The sequence below is a fragment of the Diplotaxodon limnothrissa genome, linkage group LG3 (genome assembly GCF_057381915.1).
Source record: "Diplotaxodon limnothrissa isolate DT_005_m linkage group LG3, D_limnothrissa_male_GT1.1, whole genome shotgun sequence".
Classification (NCBI taxonomy): Eukaryota; Metazoa; Chordata; class Actinopteri; order Cichliformes; family Cichlidae; genus Diplotaxodon; species Diplotaxodon limnothrissa.
This window is the reverse complement of record NC_140598.1, coordinates 57,027,500-57,048,417: the sequence shown is the minus strand read 5'-3', so window position 1 is coordinate 57,048,417 and position 20,918 is coordinate 57,027,500. Positions and strand designations below refer to the sequence as shown.

Sequence of the window (20,918 nt, the reverse complement as noted above, 5' to 3'; positions counted from 1 at the left end):
GCAGTGAAACCGCCAAGGAGCGAGAGATAAAGTTAAAAGCCGGTGGCATTGTCACAAAATGCCACGAGGTACTATGATCCCCGGTAAGTAATGACTTCATTTGTCTTCTCACATTGATTAAAGGATAAATAGTAAGCCTACAAATTGACTTGGCGTGAACATCGTGAATACTCCAGGAAATCTAGTGCACTTGAAGGTTTAAAGTGTGAGACTTGTCAAAGATAGGACTGAACTGATGGGGAGGTAGTCGGTCACGTCAAACAAGGGTCCTTTACAATGGTGTGAAATGGGAGTTATCCAACGCATCGCACGGATACGATTCAAGTGTAAGATCTCATAAGGATGTAAAGTATCTGCAATTAATAGTCAAAGTCGCAAACTGCATCCATAATTGTCGGGACTAGCGTAGCTTTCTGCATATGAATAAAACTCGGATGTGGCTTGCAAATGAGTCTCCCTTAACACTTGTGTATCTAAAAAGTACTGACATCACTTCAGCACGCATCTCATTGAATGAGATATCAGCGCTAATGCAGTTTTATCCACTCATTCATCCCTGTATGAGAGGCTTTTTCCTTCCATTCCTCTCTCATGCTCACTTTTTTCCCCCCATCCATTTTTATAGTAATCATCATACATTAGTATAGATGGCTTTAAGAATAAACGAATCCGATGTAATGTAGTGTATTCACCAGTGAGAAACCATCTGGAAAGTTAATACAGTAGAGAAAATGCAGCATTATAAGGAGAAAAAAGAAAAAGAAAAACAGGTCTGCGATGAATGTTGTTTGCCTTTAAAGGAGGCCTAAAACCTACGTTTGTGTAATGTACCGGTAAATAGAAGAAGAATTATGTTTATAGCAGAGTTCTCCTTGTGTTTTTGGAATGGATATTTTCACTCTGCAGCATGTGAGGCGAGTGCGCCGCCATTAATCATTCCACAGGTGCGGCAGCACTGTCAGAAGCCATACGTCCCTTTGCCTTTCCAACCTGGGTGGAAAGTGGAATGGAAAGGAAAAAGGAGGGAAGGAGGGTTGGTGGCTGGAGGTGGAGGGTGAACACATCCCTAAAAACAATTTCACTTCCTCTTCTTCCTCTGCACTGGATTTGTCAGTGAGGGGGGTTCGAAGTCCAGATTAATTAGATCCATTTTGTGGTCCATCTTTGTTTTTGGTTTTTTTTGCTTTGTTTTGTTTTTTTCCCGCCACTTCCATGACTCTTTTCTTTTCTTTGTCTTGCCTACAGTCCTTACTGCCATCCCAGCGCCATTTATCACGTTGCCATCTCGACAGTGCCTTCCCCCTTCCTTGCTGGGAAGCCATTAGAGCATCTCTGCATCGTGGCGGCCAGATTGCATTCCGGTCCCCGCTCGCGACATTTATCATCTTTTGTCCTAAGTTTTTATCTGCCCCTGCCCTGTGTGAAGCCCTATCTGCAATGCCCACTATAATGAAACACTGGGAGGTGAGGCTCAAGTAAATAACCTAATTAAACCTAGCAAACAGGGACAAAGGGGGGGGGGGAAATTCACAAAAGGCCTTTGTGAGAATGCCAGAGGAGGAACACTCACAGATGGCAGCGAGGAAGTCGAAGCAGCGATGTGGCACGCGGCCCATACCACCTTCTCATCTCAGTATTTATAGTACTCCTACTGGTGCTGTTGTTTGTCCAAAGATGTCCTCTTTACGTGATTTGGATCAACGCAGAATGACAGTTTATATTTAGACCGGCGATACGCTGATTACTTGTCAGGAATCGGGTTTGTAAGACAAGAAATGTTCCTGTAAAGCAAGGGGATATATCTGTGATAAGGACCCAAAGCACTGAGTAATGGGTCCTAAGAGAAAATCTATCCTCCCTTCTCACTCGCTTTCACTCCTCTCTCTGAGTCTTAGGCAAAAAGTCGAGCCAGCTCTGATTGGTCTCATTAGGGACAAAACGAGGAATACTAATCATCAAAATTATCGACGGCACCCTTGCAAACAGTATCGAGTCAATGCAGTAAAATGTCAGGAGGGCATTAGTGGACAATTATTAATCCATATCAAGCTGGGGTGGACAATTTAATTATCACCTAATCAATATTTCCAGATCTTGTACAGATGTAGAGCAGTGACTCGATGGATAGATCTGCCTTTTGAGAAGCCCTTTATTGGATTAAAAAAAAAAGGCAGCTGGGAACAGTAGTAGGGTGGCAGTAAACAAGAAAGTGCTTCTCTGCATGGCTGACCCAGGGCACACACTACAGCTTCTTCCGGTGATGAGCACCAGCTCCACTGCACATGGATACTTTAGGGAAAATTCAGCTTGTTTTTTCTGGGCACACACAGACACCTTGGATGCTTTTGTTGGTTTTGTGCTCATAATTTGACCCATGCGTTTTTCTTTTTGGTCTAATCTTGTTATCTCAAGCAACCTTGACCAAAGACGAGGCTCCGTTTGTGTTTATTGGAGCCTCTAACTTTATCATAACCTCGCAAAGTTCAGAAAGCCACAGCAGCGGTGTGCTGACTGCATTTCCTTTTTTCTTTTTTTTAAACAATCCCCAGCCCCGTGTCATTATTTGTGCAGCTCTTACTAGTAATTTGTTGCCATATTGTGTCATTGCCAGTAATGTTGCTTACTTTCTGCTGGTACTCTCTGTTTTCTCAGTGCAGCCTGAATAATTACTCTCATTGTACCTGAAACAAACTATCTCAAATATTGTCAGTCAAGGCTTTTGTGGGAGTGATGAGACAAAATGAATGCTGTGTAACAGGCCCTCGTGGATTTCAAAGACACTGCACAATGAGCCACGGCAAAACAAAAGTGGCTGTCTTCTATGAGATAGCAGTCATCTGAGATAAGAATACCCTCCCGTGGTTTGGTTTTGCTTTTTTTTTTTGTTTGCTATTATTGTAACTCTCCGTCTCCATCCCCCCGAATCACTTCAGCCACTACACAGCCTACTGATTACTACAAAGTCGCCTGGACCTTCGTTATTTTCACTATTTACTGCCTTACTGTGTGTTGCCATGGATTATTATTTTGGCGTAAGGCTGCATTTTCAGAGCACTCTTTCCCCCCCCCTCACATTATAAACCTGCAGTACTCTTATCTTTTTCCTGTAATGCTTCAGCGTCTGTCCGCTATAATGCCGCAAGCCGAGAGGACCGCGAGCCAAAGTGCTTCTCTTTGTGCAAATGCTGTAAATAAAAACTCTCTTGGTTCACACAGTGTTGACTCTGAGCTCCGATGGAAGTTGGCTGGAAGTTAAATGCGGTGGCGCATACTTTTAATCTGTTTACCTTTGACTTTCATTACCAAATTTCAGATCCTTAGAAAAAAACGGGGAAAAAAAAGAGTCGAGATCATTTCATAAGATGCCGAGAACCTAATCATATCGGCGGGATTAGAGTTGTAGGCTCCAGGATTACTTTTTGAAAATTATCTCTGAGCTTTGTAAAAGAAAAAAAAACCTCACTAAGCAGTGAAGAACTATAAAAGAAATCCCTGTAACTTGTATTAGCCTCCCCTTCACTTCAGTCCTATCACCTCATCTGGTTCAAATGCCTTTAAAAGTCAATCCATCCATTCTTTTAGTTAATCGTCAACTAAGCTCTTTTCTCTCCCGTAGCTTTATTTTCTGTCGCCCAACTTGTAATCTCTCAGCATCCGTGGTATTTTGACATTAGCACACTGTACAAGCAGCACATTGATGTGGCAGGCATGGGTCAGCATGGATTTTGCACACCATCTGATCTATAATGCACCACAAGTACTGCCCATCTCTTGGTTCCATTAGGTGTCTAACATGCATGTGTGGAGAACATGCTTCTTTTATATACACGTATGCCACAGAGACAGTGAATATGTGTAATTCAACCCTGCACAGCAGCTACTTTTACCATCTTATGCTTTAGGAATGGGTGCTAGGATTGTGGAATGTGTTGCGAGCCAACAAGCTACCATTCCCTGCACACTGTTTGCACAAAGATTACACCTGTTAGGGATTATTTTCACTTTAAAACAGACAAAACAGGTGAGCCAATGGATTCAAATGAAGCAATCACAGGAAGACCACCTTGCAGCCTCAAAATGAACAAACAGGTGAGGGTAACAGATGCTATTAAATGATGAAGAAACATTATCTGTGACTACAGTATATACAGGTTGGACGGGTGGAGGATTAAGGCTTTGTTTTACAGACAGACAATGCCTGCCTCGAGTCGTAGTCATGAGAATCTCCCCCTATGTCTGTGTACAAGTCTGATATCTCACTCAATGTAGCAAAACCACCATGCTGTGCTATTTAGCGTTTGGGTTTTCCATATTAATTATTTACCAAGTTGAATACTCAAAGAGACAAACCACTAAATTAGCTAAATAAAATCCCAAAAAATCTCACTGAAGAAAAAAAAAATCAATCTTGGCCAACAGGGACCAAACCCCAGGGAGTGTTTTCAATCATCTGACTATATTTACTATATGACTATTCACATAGCCAGATGCAAACCTTCATAGTATGTGCAAAACATTGCAGTAGTTACAAAAATAGGGAAAATTAAATTCTTTTCAGTATTTAATTTCTGGCTTTTCATGCAAAGACTCTCTTAAATTTTCTATTTAACTGGTTCATTCTGTGGCACTTTGCTACCTGCTAACTCATTAGCGTCTCATGTCCTCATTTGCCAGATACACAAATAAGAATTTGATGGTAAAACTAAAGCCTATTGTTCTTGAATGTTTCTCCTTAAATCCCAGCAATGAGAGGGAAAGCACACGCAATTAAATTGTGCCATTTAATGAAAGGCGACAACAGATCGTGCACCGTGTGCAATTTCTGTCCCACCCGGTCACGGGCAGGGAGAAAGGTGAAGGGGTGTAAGGGGATCGTTGCGAGGCGCTCTGATCATGTATTTTTCTGCGCTCTGAGAGGCGGGAAAATCTTATTTGGAAAGTGTACTTAATGAAATCCATGTAGGCACAAATCCTGACATCACAGAGCACACTCTGTGCCGTCTTGTACCGACTATCAAGACGCAGGGAAAAGATAAAAGTGCAGGAATGACTGTTTAAGGAAGGAGCGAATGAGGTTGAATTTAGGAGGACTAAAGCAGTCCACCATGTTTTGATGAAATATTCCGGACTGCTTGTTTACCTTAATGGGGCTTGCAAAAGCTAACAAGGTCCCGCCTTTTGACTCAGGATTCCACGGTCATTCCAGCCTCTTTGTTGTACATTAATTATCTGCACTTAACTTGAAATATCCTTCATCGTGACTCAAGTGATGGGGGTGATTGGGGGTAATTAATTAGCTGATGAGAGGGTGATGAATGACATGAAAGATGGCACCAGGGGAGTATTAAAACTAAAGGGAAACAGACTGGTTATGGATGCTATGATGAATGCTGTCTAAACACTGCATAAATGTCCAGGGACCCGTCTGTAATTGTGTGTGTGTGTGTGTGTGTGTGTGTGTGTGTGTGTGTGTGTGTGTGTGTGTGTGTGAATACATATGATGTGATGGGCAGTTAGAGTGCTCCACCATTAGAAACAAGAGCTTGGCTCAGGCTCAACTTGAAAAGCCTATGGGTCTTGCTGTGGCGTGAGAGCATTTTCACCTCTCAATGGAGGCTTTCACTCTCATTTGCCATAACTAATAAACCACACTAAAGCAGTGTGTCACAATAAATCTCAGCTCCTCAAATGGCATGACTCATTTGCCGGTGCAGAGGAGCCAAAGAGGGAGAGAGAGAGTGTGTAAGGCGCAGGGCGTGTGAGCCGGTGTGCGCGAGAGTGAGTTAATGAGTGAGCGGGCGCGCAAACAAGAGAGAGGGCGGAGTGACAGGAAAGACTGACAGATGTAGTGTGTTTGAGAGGGTATTAGGTGAGAAAGATGGCTCTCCTAAGACGGACTTTGAGCACTCACTCCATCACAGCGCTGAATGTAAATCAGCTGTGACAGGAGGAGCTCGGGGCATAAAGATTTCCCAATCTGCATCACGCTTTGGCGAGTGCTGTAGGTAAGAAGGTTGGGATGTAAGCTTTTTGGCTAGGACTGAGAGATCGCCCGGAGGCGCTTCATGGAGATGAATGGTTTAGACCATTAACCCCACTGCAGAATCCCAACACCCCCCCGAGGCACACAAATGTGCTGCACTGAGATCAGTGCAACGTGTCGCACTTTTAGGACCCCCCAGTGTGAGACCAAAGCGCCAGCCTAGGGCCGGGTGTTACCCCCCCCCCCCCCGCGTGCACACACGCGCCCAAACCGCACGCAGTTCTGAAGTGGGGAATTCAAAAGTGATTGCTACCCTCACAAGTCAGGGATGGGAGGGTTTCAACAAACAAATTAGTGAATTTAGCAACATTTATTTCCATTTTTCATGTGTAGTGGTTAACACAGTCGCAGGAACAAACAAAAGATCCCCAATTAAAGGGCAGAAGGATAGGCCCAGCCTAAGAAGGTCACAAGCTAGTGTACTCCTAGTGCTCATCCCAAGCCTGGATAAATGGGATGGTTGGGTCAGGAAGGGCATCCAGTATAAAAGCTGTGCCAAATCAAATATGCAGATCCATCTGCTGTTACTACCGCTTGGGAATTAAGTGAGCAACCAAACAAAAGTGCAGATTTTATCTTCAGAGATATTTTCAACAATTTACTGAATGACATGTAAATCCTGTCTCTGCAGCACAGTCATACTGTACACCACCGATTTCTGCGTACTGCTTATGACGTACAAATTAAACACTAGATTTTGGATGAGTTTGGTTGTGAATGATGCATACTTTTGTTTATGTAAATCGCAAAGTTTTGGTAATCATCAAATTATCATCACTGGCCTGATTTGCTAGCGCAAAATTGATGAACAAGTCATGAATGTGGAGCAGATGAAGGAACATTTTAGCCAAATGTACTGCACTAAGTAAACATGTATCCAGAAAAGTGCTCATTTCCAGCTTCATGATTTTTTTTTATTCTTGGACTCTGTAAGAGGAGTTTTGCACGACTCAAAGTTCAAAAATAATGATCTCACACTGGGCTTTGGTGCACCCCAGAATGATTATAGTTTTGTGTTGTCTAATTAGTTGCCTTTTTTATTTATTTAAATTTTTTTTTGAGGTTTTGTTGTTTGTTCAGTTCACTTTAGTTTCAGTTCATTTTTCCAGGGTAGTTAATTTCCATTTAGTTGTCAATGTTTGACAAAGTTTACTTCTAGTTTAGTTCTGAATAAGTTTTAATCATTATAAAATTGAGTCTTATTAGGGGTCAATTTAAAAAGTTCAAAACAGGTGCCAATTTTTTGACAGCACCTAACCCACAATCATGTGGAGACCCAGTCTGGTTTATTTTAGCTTATTCAATTCCATCTTATTTCATTTATACAGCACCACATCACAACAACAGTCACCTTAAAGTGCTTTATATTGTAACCCTTCAATAACATAGAGAAAACTCTAACAATCAGACAAACCTTTATGATCAGGCACTTGGCGACAGTGGGAAGGAAAAACTTCCTTTTAACAGGAAGAGACCTCTGGCAGAACCTTGGTAAGGGGGCAGACAATCTTAAGATAAGAAGATTTAAGATAAGGCTTAAAACTTTCCTTTTTGCTAAAGCATATAGTTAGGGCTGGATCAGGTGACCCTGAATCCTCCCTTAGTTATGCTGCAATAGGTGTAGGCTGCTGGTGGATTCTCATGATGCACTGAGTTTTTCCTTTTCAGCACCTTTCTCACTCAACATGTGTTAATAGACCTCTCTGCACTGAATCATACTTGTTATTAACCTCTGTCTCTCTTCCACAGCATGCCTTTTATCCTGTCCTCCTTCTCTCACCCCAACCGGTCGCAGCAGATGGCCCCGCCCCTCCCTGAGCCTGGTTCTGCAGGAGGTTTCTTCCTGTTAAAAGGGAGTTTTTCCTTCCCACTGTCACCAAAGTGCTTGCTCATAGGGGGTCATATGATTGTTGTGTTTTTCTCTGTATGTATTATTGTAGGGTCTACCTTAAAATATAAAACGCCTTGGCGCTGTATCACTAAAATCAAATTGAATCTGCTGTGACCGGTTAGGAGTGAAGAGAGGGAGACAGGACAAAATATGCACTGTTGATCATTTCACGTCATTACGTTCTTTTTATTTTCATTTTTGAAGCCTAGTTTTTATTGTCACTTCAAGACTAACATGAAAATAAGTCTCAGTATTATAACCTTCGTGCCGCCCCCACAGTTCAAGCAGCTGTTTTAGCCTCCTGTTCCAGCTCTTTAACTTTCATCTTATCAACAGCCTCTTGCAAACAAAAGATTTGAACAGCCTGTGGTTGGGGGCAGAGCTGTGTGCTCAGATGACCACATAAAGGACATCTCTCTCTATTAACAAGTCAATCTAAAGTTGGGAGATAAATCAGGTAGCATATGGGGAGCAGACAAACTCCAGCATGTTTTGGGAACATTATGACTCAAATCCACATGGAACCATTTTCACTTCTCTTTTCTACTTAAAAGACTTGAGTATGATTTTCTGTACTGTGAGTATAAAAGCATCTTTAGTAAGATTGCTGTGCAGACACAGAGGTTTTGTTCTCTCCCCTTCACCTGCACACTGCAGTAAAACATCATCTGGTCTGTGAGCGCTCGTGTATTTCAGACTTGACTAGCCGAGTAATCCCATCGCCACAGCTACGGCATCAATCCATTAATTGCACTGTCACTGTGGCAATGTCATGAAACACCTGCATTGTTATACAGTTCACTGGCACAGTGTGTGAAGGGTGATCAGATTTTAGTACGTGCGCCAGCAAAGCCCGAATCGTGCCAAGCGTAAGCCCGGCAGATGCAGAACAGCTGGCATTGTGTTCGTCTCACTGGCTGATCCCGGCTTCAAAGATGTGCTACGAGGTCCTCTTTCAATGAGAGTGTGTGCGCATGAGGGAGAGAAAGGGAGAGCAATTGTGTAAGAATCAAAACAAAACAAAAAAAAACTAGCATGACACACCGTGTTAACGTGGCCCTCTATTGTTTTGCTGACACCATAAACGCTCAACGGACAGATAAGGAGGCGCCAGGTTGACTGAAATCCATACCATTTCACAGTACGACAGACCCTGTCGTTTCATGGCGAGGGATTCAAATCTATGGAATTAGAAGAAGGGATTTGTGGAGTTTGTTGATTGCCACTCCAATGGATTTACAATTTGGATTAAGGTGCTTTTGTTCTGTCAATATTCCCACTCTGAGACGTGAATGGTACAGCATGCTTAATTTGCACCACCACTTTTTAGTCGGTTATTTCTTGAAGAAATAAGTGCACTCAGATGTGGCGTTACTAACCATGGGGGCTAGCCTTTAATTACCTTCATCGGAGCCTGTACAACATCTCCATATAGCTTGTGATTATCTGCTTTTCTTGAGAGTGGGAGGGTCAGGGGTGTGATGAAAATTGCTTGGCTTTTGTGCGATTTTGTGGTCTAAGTGCGAGGCGAAATGACCGCGATCCATAGATGAGGCTAATGGCCTTAAATAATACACTTGGGCAAAGTTGCCGGAGAACTCGGCATCCATGGAGTTAATAATGGGCCTGATACAACCTTTACACATAATTGCACAGCACATTGTTGACAAGGAGTTGGTACAGGCCTTTACAGCCAAAGAAAATGATAATGACTTCTTACTCGTTCAGTTCAACCTGCAAGCGAGCATCTTGCATTGCACCGATAACATTGTTTTATCTCAGATTCCCAGCCTTGTCACAAGGTCTTCATCCAAACAACTAGATGGTAATTAAATGTTGGCACTCTCAGCCGAAGGTGTTCTCACCGCATTTATTTGAAGTGTGAACATGATGCATGCTCTCCCCTTGTAGATATCGATGCTAGTTTTTAAGGATGTGCTGCGCTAAGATACGTTTTGAAATGAACGAGTGGAGCCAACAATGAGATTTCCACATGAGCAGCGTCCGGCAGAATGATGAACGAGGTGGTAGACTTGAAGAATTACAGTGATTTAAAGTTGGATCAAAACCCCCTCTGAGAGTACGGTTCTCCTCTTGCTTTGATGTCATTTCGTGCGGCTACACAAACATGTAACCTCGGCGCGCGCTTATTTGTGTGCCTAATTCCGCGTGTGCACCGCAGCGTGTAGGCTGCAGCTCTTAAAGAGTGCGTACTGTGCATTCACGTGTGTGCGTGCGCACCCGGTTCCGTGGGTACGGGCGTAAAAGCGAACGGAATAGACTCAATTTAAATCAAATTAGCATGTAGGCAAATTAAGCAGACGGATTTAATTTGAGCTGTTGTAAAAATGCTAATTTCAGTACAGCCCGCAAGCTTATATGCAAATACAATACTATTTTACAATAATTCATATTAGGCAAGGCATGCATAAAACACACATTACATCCTAACGTCATCTGGGGAATTGAGTATCATTAGCTTTTGTACTCCTAACAAGGTGAAGCTTTTTAGCTGGTATGTGGGGCGAGCGTATGCATTAGAACTTCTCCACTTATCTGTGTGCATCGCTGCTGCTGCTGCAGCTTTATTCACAACACTGTAACGCTCATAGGAATGACAGTGTGTCTTTGCGTGTGTGCATAATTTGTTATAACTCGTCCAGCAGGCATGCCTCAAATTTTTTCGCATTCTGTTGCTGCATTACTACTAAACAGATGACACTTATACTCTCCTCTGCTGTCACAGTAGATACTGCTGGGTCATAACTTGCTTCTGCATTTAGTTGACTTATGGGGAAAGGACAGAATCTACTAGCATAGAAACATGGCTGCCTTTAGATGTTGTTGTATTTAATTCTGCCCTTAGCCGCCGCCCCCCATCAACTCTACTATGGCTTGCTTTTTTCACACTGCTGCAGCTCAGAAGAAGCACCACATCAATAGGTGATGTGCTGTTTTCCTCCCATGTGGTTCACCTTTGATTGCAGGCTCCAAAGGTTTGCACATACATTAAGGTGTCTGTGGATGTTGTTAGCGCTTGGGTGGGCATGTTGCTCCATACTCGTGCGCGTGAGCGAGATGAAGTTTGGGTGTTAACATCTTAATGTGTAAAGAGGACGGAGCCTTGTCGATACTCGTTTGACGTGTTAAAGAGAATTGGGCTGGCTCGCTGTGACTCACCACGCCATCCACCAGCAATGAGGGCAATCAATTAAAACACTATTAGGCCAAGGGTTTGACATGGTCCAACACAGCATGGGCTAGAAAGTGTGTGAGTTGGGTTTCTCTACAGACGTAACTGAGCAAATTTGCAGCTGAAAGACCAGCTGATTTTTTACCTCCACCAGGGAGGTTATGCTTTTGTGGTAGCGTTCAGTTGTCTTGTCTTTCTACCGGTCTTTAAACACGACAGCTTGAAAGGTTCTAAATGAATTCTGGCGTCCATTAAAATGTGGCTCATATTCACCAAGGACTTTAAGTTCAACCTATTGATTTATTGGCTGAAAATGAAGAAAAAGCCTGATAAATCAGAACCTATGAATCGTGCAAGTGTGCTTGTCAACACATAGAAAGTAGTGTGTAAAAATGTAAAATATGATGTCACACTTCATGAACATTGATAGACTGATCTGAAGGTCACAGAAATAACAGTAATCTGTACATAACATATCAGCATATATGGAGTGATATATGGGGATTCTAAAAAGATGTTACTTTGAACCTTTGACCTCGTCTCCAAGATCAGATGAGATCAAACTTTCATAAAATGTTTATATAGATAGTTCGCATCCAAAATCATGTCACATTTGACCTCTGACCTCACTTTTACATTTCACAATCCACCTTTCAGTCAAGTTGACCCAAAAATGTATAAGTAAATATTGTCAACAGAAAGAGGCTGAGCTGCCTAGTTAGTAAGAACACTACTGTACACTAATACTAAATAATAAGCTCCAATTATGCACAAATCAATCCCTATTATCCTAAACCAACTCCCACATACTGTTATTAAAAGTGCAATCAAAGTAAACATCTGTTATGCTACCCTTATCAGATTTTTACTGCACTACAATCTTAAAAATACATTTAAAAAGAACAAATAAAACTAAATGAATATATAAAATATAATGCTGTTTCCCTTAAAGTAAATAGAGAGTGAGCTGTCTTGGGGAGACAACTAGGTTTTTGATGTCAGTGATGTGTGCTCATTGAGAAAAGAAAGATACAGTAAATTAGTTCGCAATATACACATCTGTAGCTGAATCAGTTTAATGATTAAGCTACATATTATTAAGCAGCCTGCTCTAAAAATACAGTAAAATATCACTCTTTGTCATCACAGCTGAGTTTTGAAACTGTTGTATATTACGATATGATTATAACATTATTACAGCAGTATGTTGTTACAATTACAGCACTATATTATTGTCTATTTCTGTTGTATATTGTGTTGTACATTATTTTTGTTGCATGAATGCCAGCCTTACCAGCATTGAACTGTTATCTAATAGTTTGACGCTGGCAAATTCTTCCTCTCTGTAATCTAAGTTATATTGCAGGTTGACTTGATTTTTCTGTGGCCCAGTAGCAAAATCAAGCCCCACACCTTGTGGAGACACGATCCAGTCCAAACCTGGTTTGGTTTTGCTTCATATCTGTGTTGGGCTCATGCAGCAAAAGCTCTATCGAGTTAAAGGAGACCCGAGTTATTTAGTTCTGGTGCCCACACCAAAGTTTTCGCTTTAACTTCATCCCTGCGCAGGTGGAGCTGTTTAATGCTTTAGGCTGTCCTCTCATCTCCAGTGAGTCCTGTTTGTATTACTGCTCAGTAAAAGACAGAGAAATTGTTTGTTGCCTCTCTCGCATTATGTCCCCCGCTCCTCCCCCCTTCGAGCTATTGCCGAAGCCCAATTTGCTACACAAATTAAACGGGAGGCATTTGAAGAGCAAGGGGAACAAGGTGAAGGAGAAAACAACAGAGAGCAACAGAGAGAAGGCCAAAGACACACAACAGCAGACCGAACAGACCTGCACAGAGATAAGGAAATACCCTTTTATATTTATTAAGAGAAGTGCATGTTTACTAGGAGTCCTTACTGTTAATTTTCTTAAAGAGTGCCCAACATGTGAGGTAGGACTGGCTCTAAGGCTCGTGCCATCTGTTGAACAGGCAGACTCAGCCATTTTCTGCACTCGTGTGTCTCATATCCTCCACCAGGTCCACAGCCTGAGGCTAGCTCACATCCAAATGGATCCAGAGCAGCAACAGTAGGGTTTTGGTGCTGAGGGGTTAGTCTGGAACAGACTAAACTGATGTGCACTGAGGTCCTCAGTGCACAGCACACATGCAGGGAGAGCCTTTGAGTGTCAGGGCTGGGCATGCACAAGCATCGGCACAGTGGAGGAAATTAAGGAGCTTCCGAGTCGCTGGAAGGGGCTATTGCACGGCTTCCAAACAACAAGGGAAGAAGGTGGGGAAAAGACAAAGACGCTGGCGGGGGAAACAAAAAACAGAAAGGAAGAAAAAAACAATACAACATCAGAAAGAAAAAGCCAAAGTAAGAACTGAGGAGAAAATTGGCAAGAGAGCGATTAGGAAGAAAAACAATAGAAAGAAGCCGGGGAAAGAAAAGGAGCAAACACGTGCATGTGGGAGATCAGGTGGCGCAGGAACAGAAAGGAGCAAATATAAATCCCAGAGCTAAAATGTACTGCCTGAAGTGGCTCTGCTTATGAGCAGCCATGTTTTCGCACACCTCGGCAGCAGACACAACAAGCACCGCGTCTCCGTGACCTCCCTCACTCCCACACACCCCTTCAGTCATTAGCAGACAGGCGCTGTGGCTACCTCGTGATAAGTGTGTGTGTTTTGGCTTTGAAATGATGACCCCGCACAGCTGTTAAAGTAGGGTACGGGGGTAGCCGCAGCTGCTAACAACCACACAGCCAAATGAAGGGAATTAATCGGGGGGTGGGGGTGGGTTGCAGGGGAATGGCGAGCACTGAGGCGTCAAGATTTGGAATGTCTGGAAGTTTCACCGAGGCAGTTGTCTGAGGTTGTCTGAGCAAATGTTATGTGAATTCACACTACGCCGAGGAAGATGGGAGTTTGTGAAAAGATGGCTTCCGAAGAGCCCGCTCAATGGTAACGTTTATCGACCGTTAATGCCATTTTGGGAAGGTCCCATAATTAAATTGTGTCAATAAATCCCGGAGCTGCACATAAAACCGGGGAATAAACGGAGAAGACGTTTTCAACTGTTTGCCTCTTCCCTGCTGAGAGACATATGTGGCTTGGGGGTAAGGGGGGGGGTTGGGCACAGAATAGAAAAATAAAACACAGTGGAGCGGATTGCAGGGAACATTTCTCAAGCACAAAGTTGAAAATTTCGCCCATCAATTCCACTTTGCGTTGGCTCCGTTGTCTGTGACCTTGGGTGAACGAGCCCTTCGTTCTGAGGTATTCAGCTGAACTGAGGGGATTTCAGGCAGTGCAAAGGGAGCAATAAAAATTTTTATTCATCTCACTGTGACTCCAGTAGCTAATGATTCATGGATCTTAGTGTAAAAAAAAAAAAAAAGTGGTGGGGGATGATGTGGGGGAGGGGGAGGTGGTCTTTTGGTGTAGGACCAGAGCTCAATGAGGTTTGAAAACGGTTGTCACACATCAATGGGCAGGTGTCTGATGTCAAGTAACTCAATTCCAAAGATTTCTCATTGCTAGATTCTTGGCTGAGGCGTGAGCGTTTCTGGTTTTTATTGCAGAAAGAAGTAGCTGGAAAATAAGGAGTTGAGATGAAGAGACTGATCATTGTGGACTAAAGGTGTGTGTGTAAAGGAGGCATAGACACAGTGGGAACAGTAAAATAGGACTGATGGAAGAGGGCCTGTTTTCTCATCACTGACTGGGATCACTTTTTAAATATGTTTCAGGAAATAAATAATAACACATTATTAGACAAACAGTGTCTCTTACCCACAGGCCTGTGAAGTTTTTACAAACGCAGTACAGGAAGTATTTCTGCGCATGATGATGTTTAAACAAAAATGAAAGAGATGACTCAAAAAACAGTCCCCGTCCCATAACCAGCGGGACACCACACTCGAGGCCCGTGGGGAAAGCGGACGGTGTACTTACTTTGAGCGTCGGCGAGGTGGAGGAGCAGACCCAGGACGAGCAGCAGCGGCAGCAGCAGCGTGGGTCTGGCTCTGCGCATGGTGGGACAGCTTGGCACCAGCATGCTTTGGCAGCCTCGGTGGCACTGGCTCACAGAGTGAGTCAGTCTGGTCTGATTTCTCAGATGCAGGGTATTCACAGCCTATGCGAGGCAAGGAGGGAAAGGAAGAGGGAGAAGGAAGGAGGGGATGAGGAGGGGGGAAAAAAAGGAGAGAGAAAGAGAGAGGAGAATGAATGAAACAAAGCTGTTTGGCTCCACGGGTTTTATCTATTCCTGCACATTTCTGACATACCCCCACACAGCCTCGGCTGGAGCTGACAGAGGATAGGAAGAGCCTGATGTGCTCACAGGGTATGTTCTGACAGTTCTCTAAATGGAATAGTCACTTCACACAACGCGTGTGCACGTGTGCATGAGAAGGAGTGAGACGCAGAGTGCAAGCCACAGAGAGAGAGAGGGAGAAACCGCCCAGATGAAAGGGCGAGTTAATATGATTTTGTCTTCACAGCTCCGGTCACGAGCGCCAATTAAATGCGCTCCATAATATGAGCACCTTCCAAGTCCACCTCAGATCAGCAGCGATATCTGTTTCACATTAGGAAGGCCTCGCTCCCATGAAGCAACAGCCAGGAAATGCAGTAAGAATCCCGAATTGCAAAAGCGATTTCCTATTATTCAGTAAAACTGCTTAAACTTTTAACATCACTGGACATAAAAGTTGTCTGTAAACGACACTGTGCTATCTTGTACATGTTTGCTAAACCCGTTCATCTGTAGCCCATACACAACATTTCCATCAATTCTTTAAAAGCTCTATACAAAGTAGAGTAGCTTAACTTGGAGCCCATGTGTGTGTGTGTGTGGTTCAGTCTTTTATCCGTTTGCTGCACAAACAACAAATAAAATCTGTAAGACAGAGCGACGAGCCGTTGCCATTCATGTTTCAGCCTTTTATCTCAGGACCACTACATGGCTGTGAAAATCAATGTGATACAGTGAGCTAGTATTAGCCGCAGACCGGCTCCATCCCTTGTCATCCATTTGCTTAAGCCCGAGCTTGATCCTCAGTGATGGATGCTGTGCGGTAGTCTTCGGCTCATAACACGGCTCCCGGCTAATCCGAGTGTGTGAGCTTTGATGACACACTGTACCGCTGGTTAGCATCTTAGCTCGTCTGCCTGCATTGTTCGGCGGGAAGCCGCTGTTGTTTCAGCTGCGGTGGAGACTGGTGGAGTTGGATGCGCGCACGCTATGCGCACCGTGACATTTCAGACACTTTGTGCACCATGAGATCAAAAGCGCATCCGTTTTCGGATTGTTTTTGGTAACTGTGCACATAAAGGCTTTTGCTAGAAGTATTATTACGCTGGGGTGTTTATCTGCAGATTTGACCGCCACTCACTAGTAGGAAGCAAAGAGGGAAAAAAAGGGAAAAACGCAGCCCCTAAGCACAATCACTAGGCCCGATGATGACAAAGTACCTCATTTCCCTGTTACCAATCATCCTCTGTCTCGTTCTTAGCCTTCCCTCTTTCATTTCTGTGGGCTGTAAATGGCAGAAAAGACGGGAAGATAGCACACCTGTCACACTCGATTTGTGTTGGGGGGAGATAGACACGACTACCTGTCTCCAAGCACCGCGGGGCTAGTAGCGAATGCAAGAGCGGGGGGGGACGGGTGGCAAAGGGAATCAATTTGAGGCAATTTCATCCCCGCTCACACCACACACACACACACACACACACACACACACACACGCAAACAAAAACGTGTATGCATATAACATACATCTGAGAACACTAGACAGAATTTTCACATGAGCAGTGTTTGTAGCGACGGTGAATCTGATTAGAATTAACTGGACTGAAAAGCCCCGAGCAGCGGCGCGAGGGGATGGAGCTGCAGCGTGATCCATACGTGGCGCGGTGCGGCGTACGGCCGTCTGTCTCCTCCGGTTATTGTTTCACGCATCTGCCCCTCCAAATCTAAGTGATAGCCTTTGAGTTAATTAATGAAGTGTGAATTTCCATAATGACACGACATTAGGTAGCACACAAGAAACAGTACTCGGCAGCCCTCCACTTCTCTGTTTGCACCCTGCGTGCATACACACACACACACACACACACACACACACACACACACACACACACACACACGCGCACGCTGATAGAGGCAAACAAAACCATCTGTATGTTGTGTAACTGCTAGTGAGACAACCAAGAGGCTACGCCATGTGAGTAAATAGAAGGAGAAGCTAATGTAGGCTAAAATGCACCCAGCGCAGCCATAATTTATACCAACAATGAAAGCAATTATAATTGCTGTTGATTTGTAGTGTTCATTTTTACAAGTAAACTGTGCTGCAGATTCCTTCCTAATGTGCTATGGGGGTGACGAGCCACCTGCCAGACCTGGCAGAAAGGCAGCAGTTTGCCAACTGCATTGTTAACCGACAATGGATTTAGCTTAAATACTGCAGATTTTTTTATTTATTTTTTGGGAGTGGAAGCTTCTACAATTACATATACGGGCGTGCATGCAAATCCGCATCATCGTCTCTGCATGCATTAGTCAGTGTAAACCAACAGCATCACCTTTGATCGTTTCATCCTCAACGCGGCCATTCGGCGTCACTCTGCGAATCTTCTCGTTCATATATTTGGTGGCACTGATGCTTGTCATTGAACATTTATTACAATAAAAAGGGGGAGAAAAAAAAAAACACCAACAGTCTTGTCTTTCTTCCTGAGCCCCCGGTGGTATTATTGTGTTCCCATTCAGTAGTGTTTCATTCAAAGGATTTTGCTGCTGATAGCAATCATGCATTATTAAACAAAGCCTGACAACATGCACAATGTTAATTAGAAAAAGGGTGGTGGTGGTGGTGGGGGGGGGGGAGTGTGTGGCAAGAAAAAGAAAGGGGCCGTTGAGCTGTCTACTCTCTCTCTCTCCCTCCTTCTCCATGATCCTTATCAGAAATGTGAAAGAGAAAAGAGGGTGGGATGTTTATATTCTCCATAATGGCTGGGCTCTATTCTCATTTGAGCATGCCTGTTTGGTATTCTGGTCTATTTAGACAAGCAATATTATTAAGGCTCTAAAAAAACCAAACCAAAACAACAACAACAAAGAATCAGTCATATTTATCTCATATTCCAGCCATACTCCAATAAACTTGTTATAGGGACAAATGCAGGCAGAATAGTTTATGAGCTTCAAAAACAGCGTTTTCATAACATCGGCGTGTCTTTTGCGTGCCCTCCTCCACGTTTTACTGTTTTAGCGAGCTCGATACAAACCAAAGGCCCAAACCGACGGTGCAATTTTTTATTATTTATTTGTTTTTTAACATTTTCAACATGAGCTTGAGCGTAGCATTTGGACCGCATTATGCTCATCCTCAGCGCGAGATGACTAATTTCGCTTTGGCCTGCCCCGGAGAATGTTGAAATGGGGTGTTTTTAATTTCAGGCTCATGCACAAACTGAACTGAACTCGAAAGGAAACGGCGGACTCATGGTATGTTATCCTAACAGACCAGAGCGGCCACAAAAATGCCACCAAATCTATTAAGGCCAATCCCTCTGTAATTAGCTCAACACATGCGAGGACAAAAGCACAGCAAAACTACGAAGGATGTGAACCGAACTGGACCGGGTTATAAAAAAGCAGTATCATACCCAGACAGGCACAGCCAATAAGAATGCGTTTCCTTTTACGAGGCAGGGCTTTCTATTTATCTTCAGACTGGCTAAGTTAAAGAATGCAATAATTATCCTCCACAGCCACACTTTTAAGCTACAGTGATATGCAAGGCTGTGAGAACAGTGGGGTAAACTGCTATGCTATAACTGCACTGGTCTCTGTGATTTCTGCCCTGATGCTGAGAGACACGGCCCGTGCCTGAGAAACCGCATCAGACGACCAGCTCTTGTTGTGAAGCTAAGTGGCAGCGAAGGGGACGCAAGGTGGAGAGCAGAGCAGAACTGCAGTCGACACAGATTCCACCAGCCTCCAATTGCTGTTGACTTAATATGCATGAAAATTGTATTCTCCAGCTTAACACCATGATGAAGGCACCAGTAATAGATGGCTGGGAATAAAGCTTAAAGAATTCAAGGAAATATTTTGTCTTGATAGGGTTTAACCATGTTACTGATGATTTTCTAGGGTATTCAAATGAAAGATGAGCAACACAGGTGCATCAGAGCATATATGTTTATATATGAGGGAACACATCATTCATTTGGATATTAATTAAAAATATGGCACAGTGTGGGTGCCTTACGGAGATGCTAATGTAAGTTCTAGAGATGAAATACTGCTAGTAAACAACGAGTATATTTGCTCCACCACGCTGTCCTTGAACACTGAGCAAGTTCATAAAGTCATGTCAAGAAGGCCGATATTCAGAGTCCGGCTTATCTAATCCGTTAGCCGTTTGTCGATATATAAACAGAGTCCGGAGCAGCTTTTTCCCCCAAGACGTGGCCTCCATCGTCCCCCCATACACTACAATAACTTGCACCAACTCCCATTGCGCCCTGTATAATCATTCCCTTAGGAGTAATAACGTATTTGTTATTGTTTTTATTATCTGATCTTTTTTGATGGGTATAGCAGAGATGCTATTCTGTTCGATTCTATATCAGCATTCATACTAGCCAATAAATGCAAATGTAAAACGTAAAGAAAAGACGGAATGTTTGGAATACCACAAACGACCAGTCGATCCGAGCAGAGCTGGGCAGTGTTTCAACTGCTTGCTGTGACAATAAAACAAGATTCTTTTTAATATTTAAATAAGGACACGGGAGGATAGCAGGAATGGGACTAAAATTCATTTACATCCAGATCCATGCTTGTACTTTCACAATCAACCACAGTAGCTTTGCATGATACAATCCAAAATAATCCTTAGTGTACCCTCCATCGACTGCCTGAAATGGGACGTCTTAAGGCTACACTTTGGTTTGATCAGCAGGTGGGCGGGGCAGCTGTAAGATGACCATATAAGGGACAGCCACTCCCACTGACATCATACAGCTCTAAGAGTAAAAACCAAAAGAAGTAGAAACAGCTCATACTTCTCATACTGATGACTTCTACATCCACCCAAGTCATCATTCGAATCTTTGGCCACGTTTGGTATTATCATCCACGATTGTCAGATCATATATATACACACACAAACATAATAAGCTGCCTTTTAATGAGTAAATACCAATCAAAGCGAAACCTCTGTGGAGTGGCAGTGTATACAGAGTCAGATTGTCAAAGGGCAAATAAAACATCGCAAGCTGCTGTGTACTAGCACCGCTGCTCTTTTAATAGCTTGCGTCGAAGAAACACAAGGATAGCTGCGAAGGACGCCCCAAGGATTTTCCCAAACATCAAATGACCAGATTTACAGCTATACAGCTAATATGTTTTTGGTTTCCTGTAAATTTTAAAGTCTCTCTTCTCTAAAGAAAAGGCCATTTTCTTATGTGTACTTCTGTCTTTTCATGAACATTCTTCCCTTGTGTTAGTGGCTTCTGTTTTTCCTTATTTTTCCTTTCTCCCCCTCTTTACTGCTACTTTCTTTCTCTTGCCCGCGATGTGATTTAAGACCGAGTGACAAGGCCTTTTCTCACACATCGCTCTCGATCAGCCGGCATGTGTAATAACATTCCTCAAGCTAAGCTAAGCTATGCCCTCAAGTGCAGCCTCCACATGAAAGACCCTGACAACTACACATTAGATGAGTTTATTTTCTATACTTATTTATTTGCTTCTACCCCCTCGCCTCCCTCAAACAAGC

The 20,918-nt window shown here is 43.3% G+C and overlaps 1 protein-coding gene across 1 annotated transcript in view; it reads right to left on the bottom strand.

The window, feature by feature from the left end:
- ptprda (protein tyrosine phosphatase receptor type Da) overlaps window positions 1–20,918 on the bottom strand; it is a 418,772-nt gene that overhangs the window by 87,750 nt on the left and 310,104 nt on the right. The window contains exon 10 of the mRNA XM_085349629.1: window positions 15,073–15,253. Coding sequence (XP_085205755.1) covers window positions 15,073–15,175 — 103 coding nt within the window. The 5' untranslated portion in view covers window positions 15,176–15,253. The remainder of the gene's footprint in view (window positions 1–15,072; window positions 15,254–20,918) is intronic.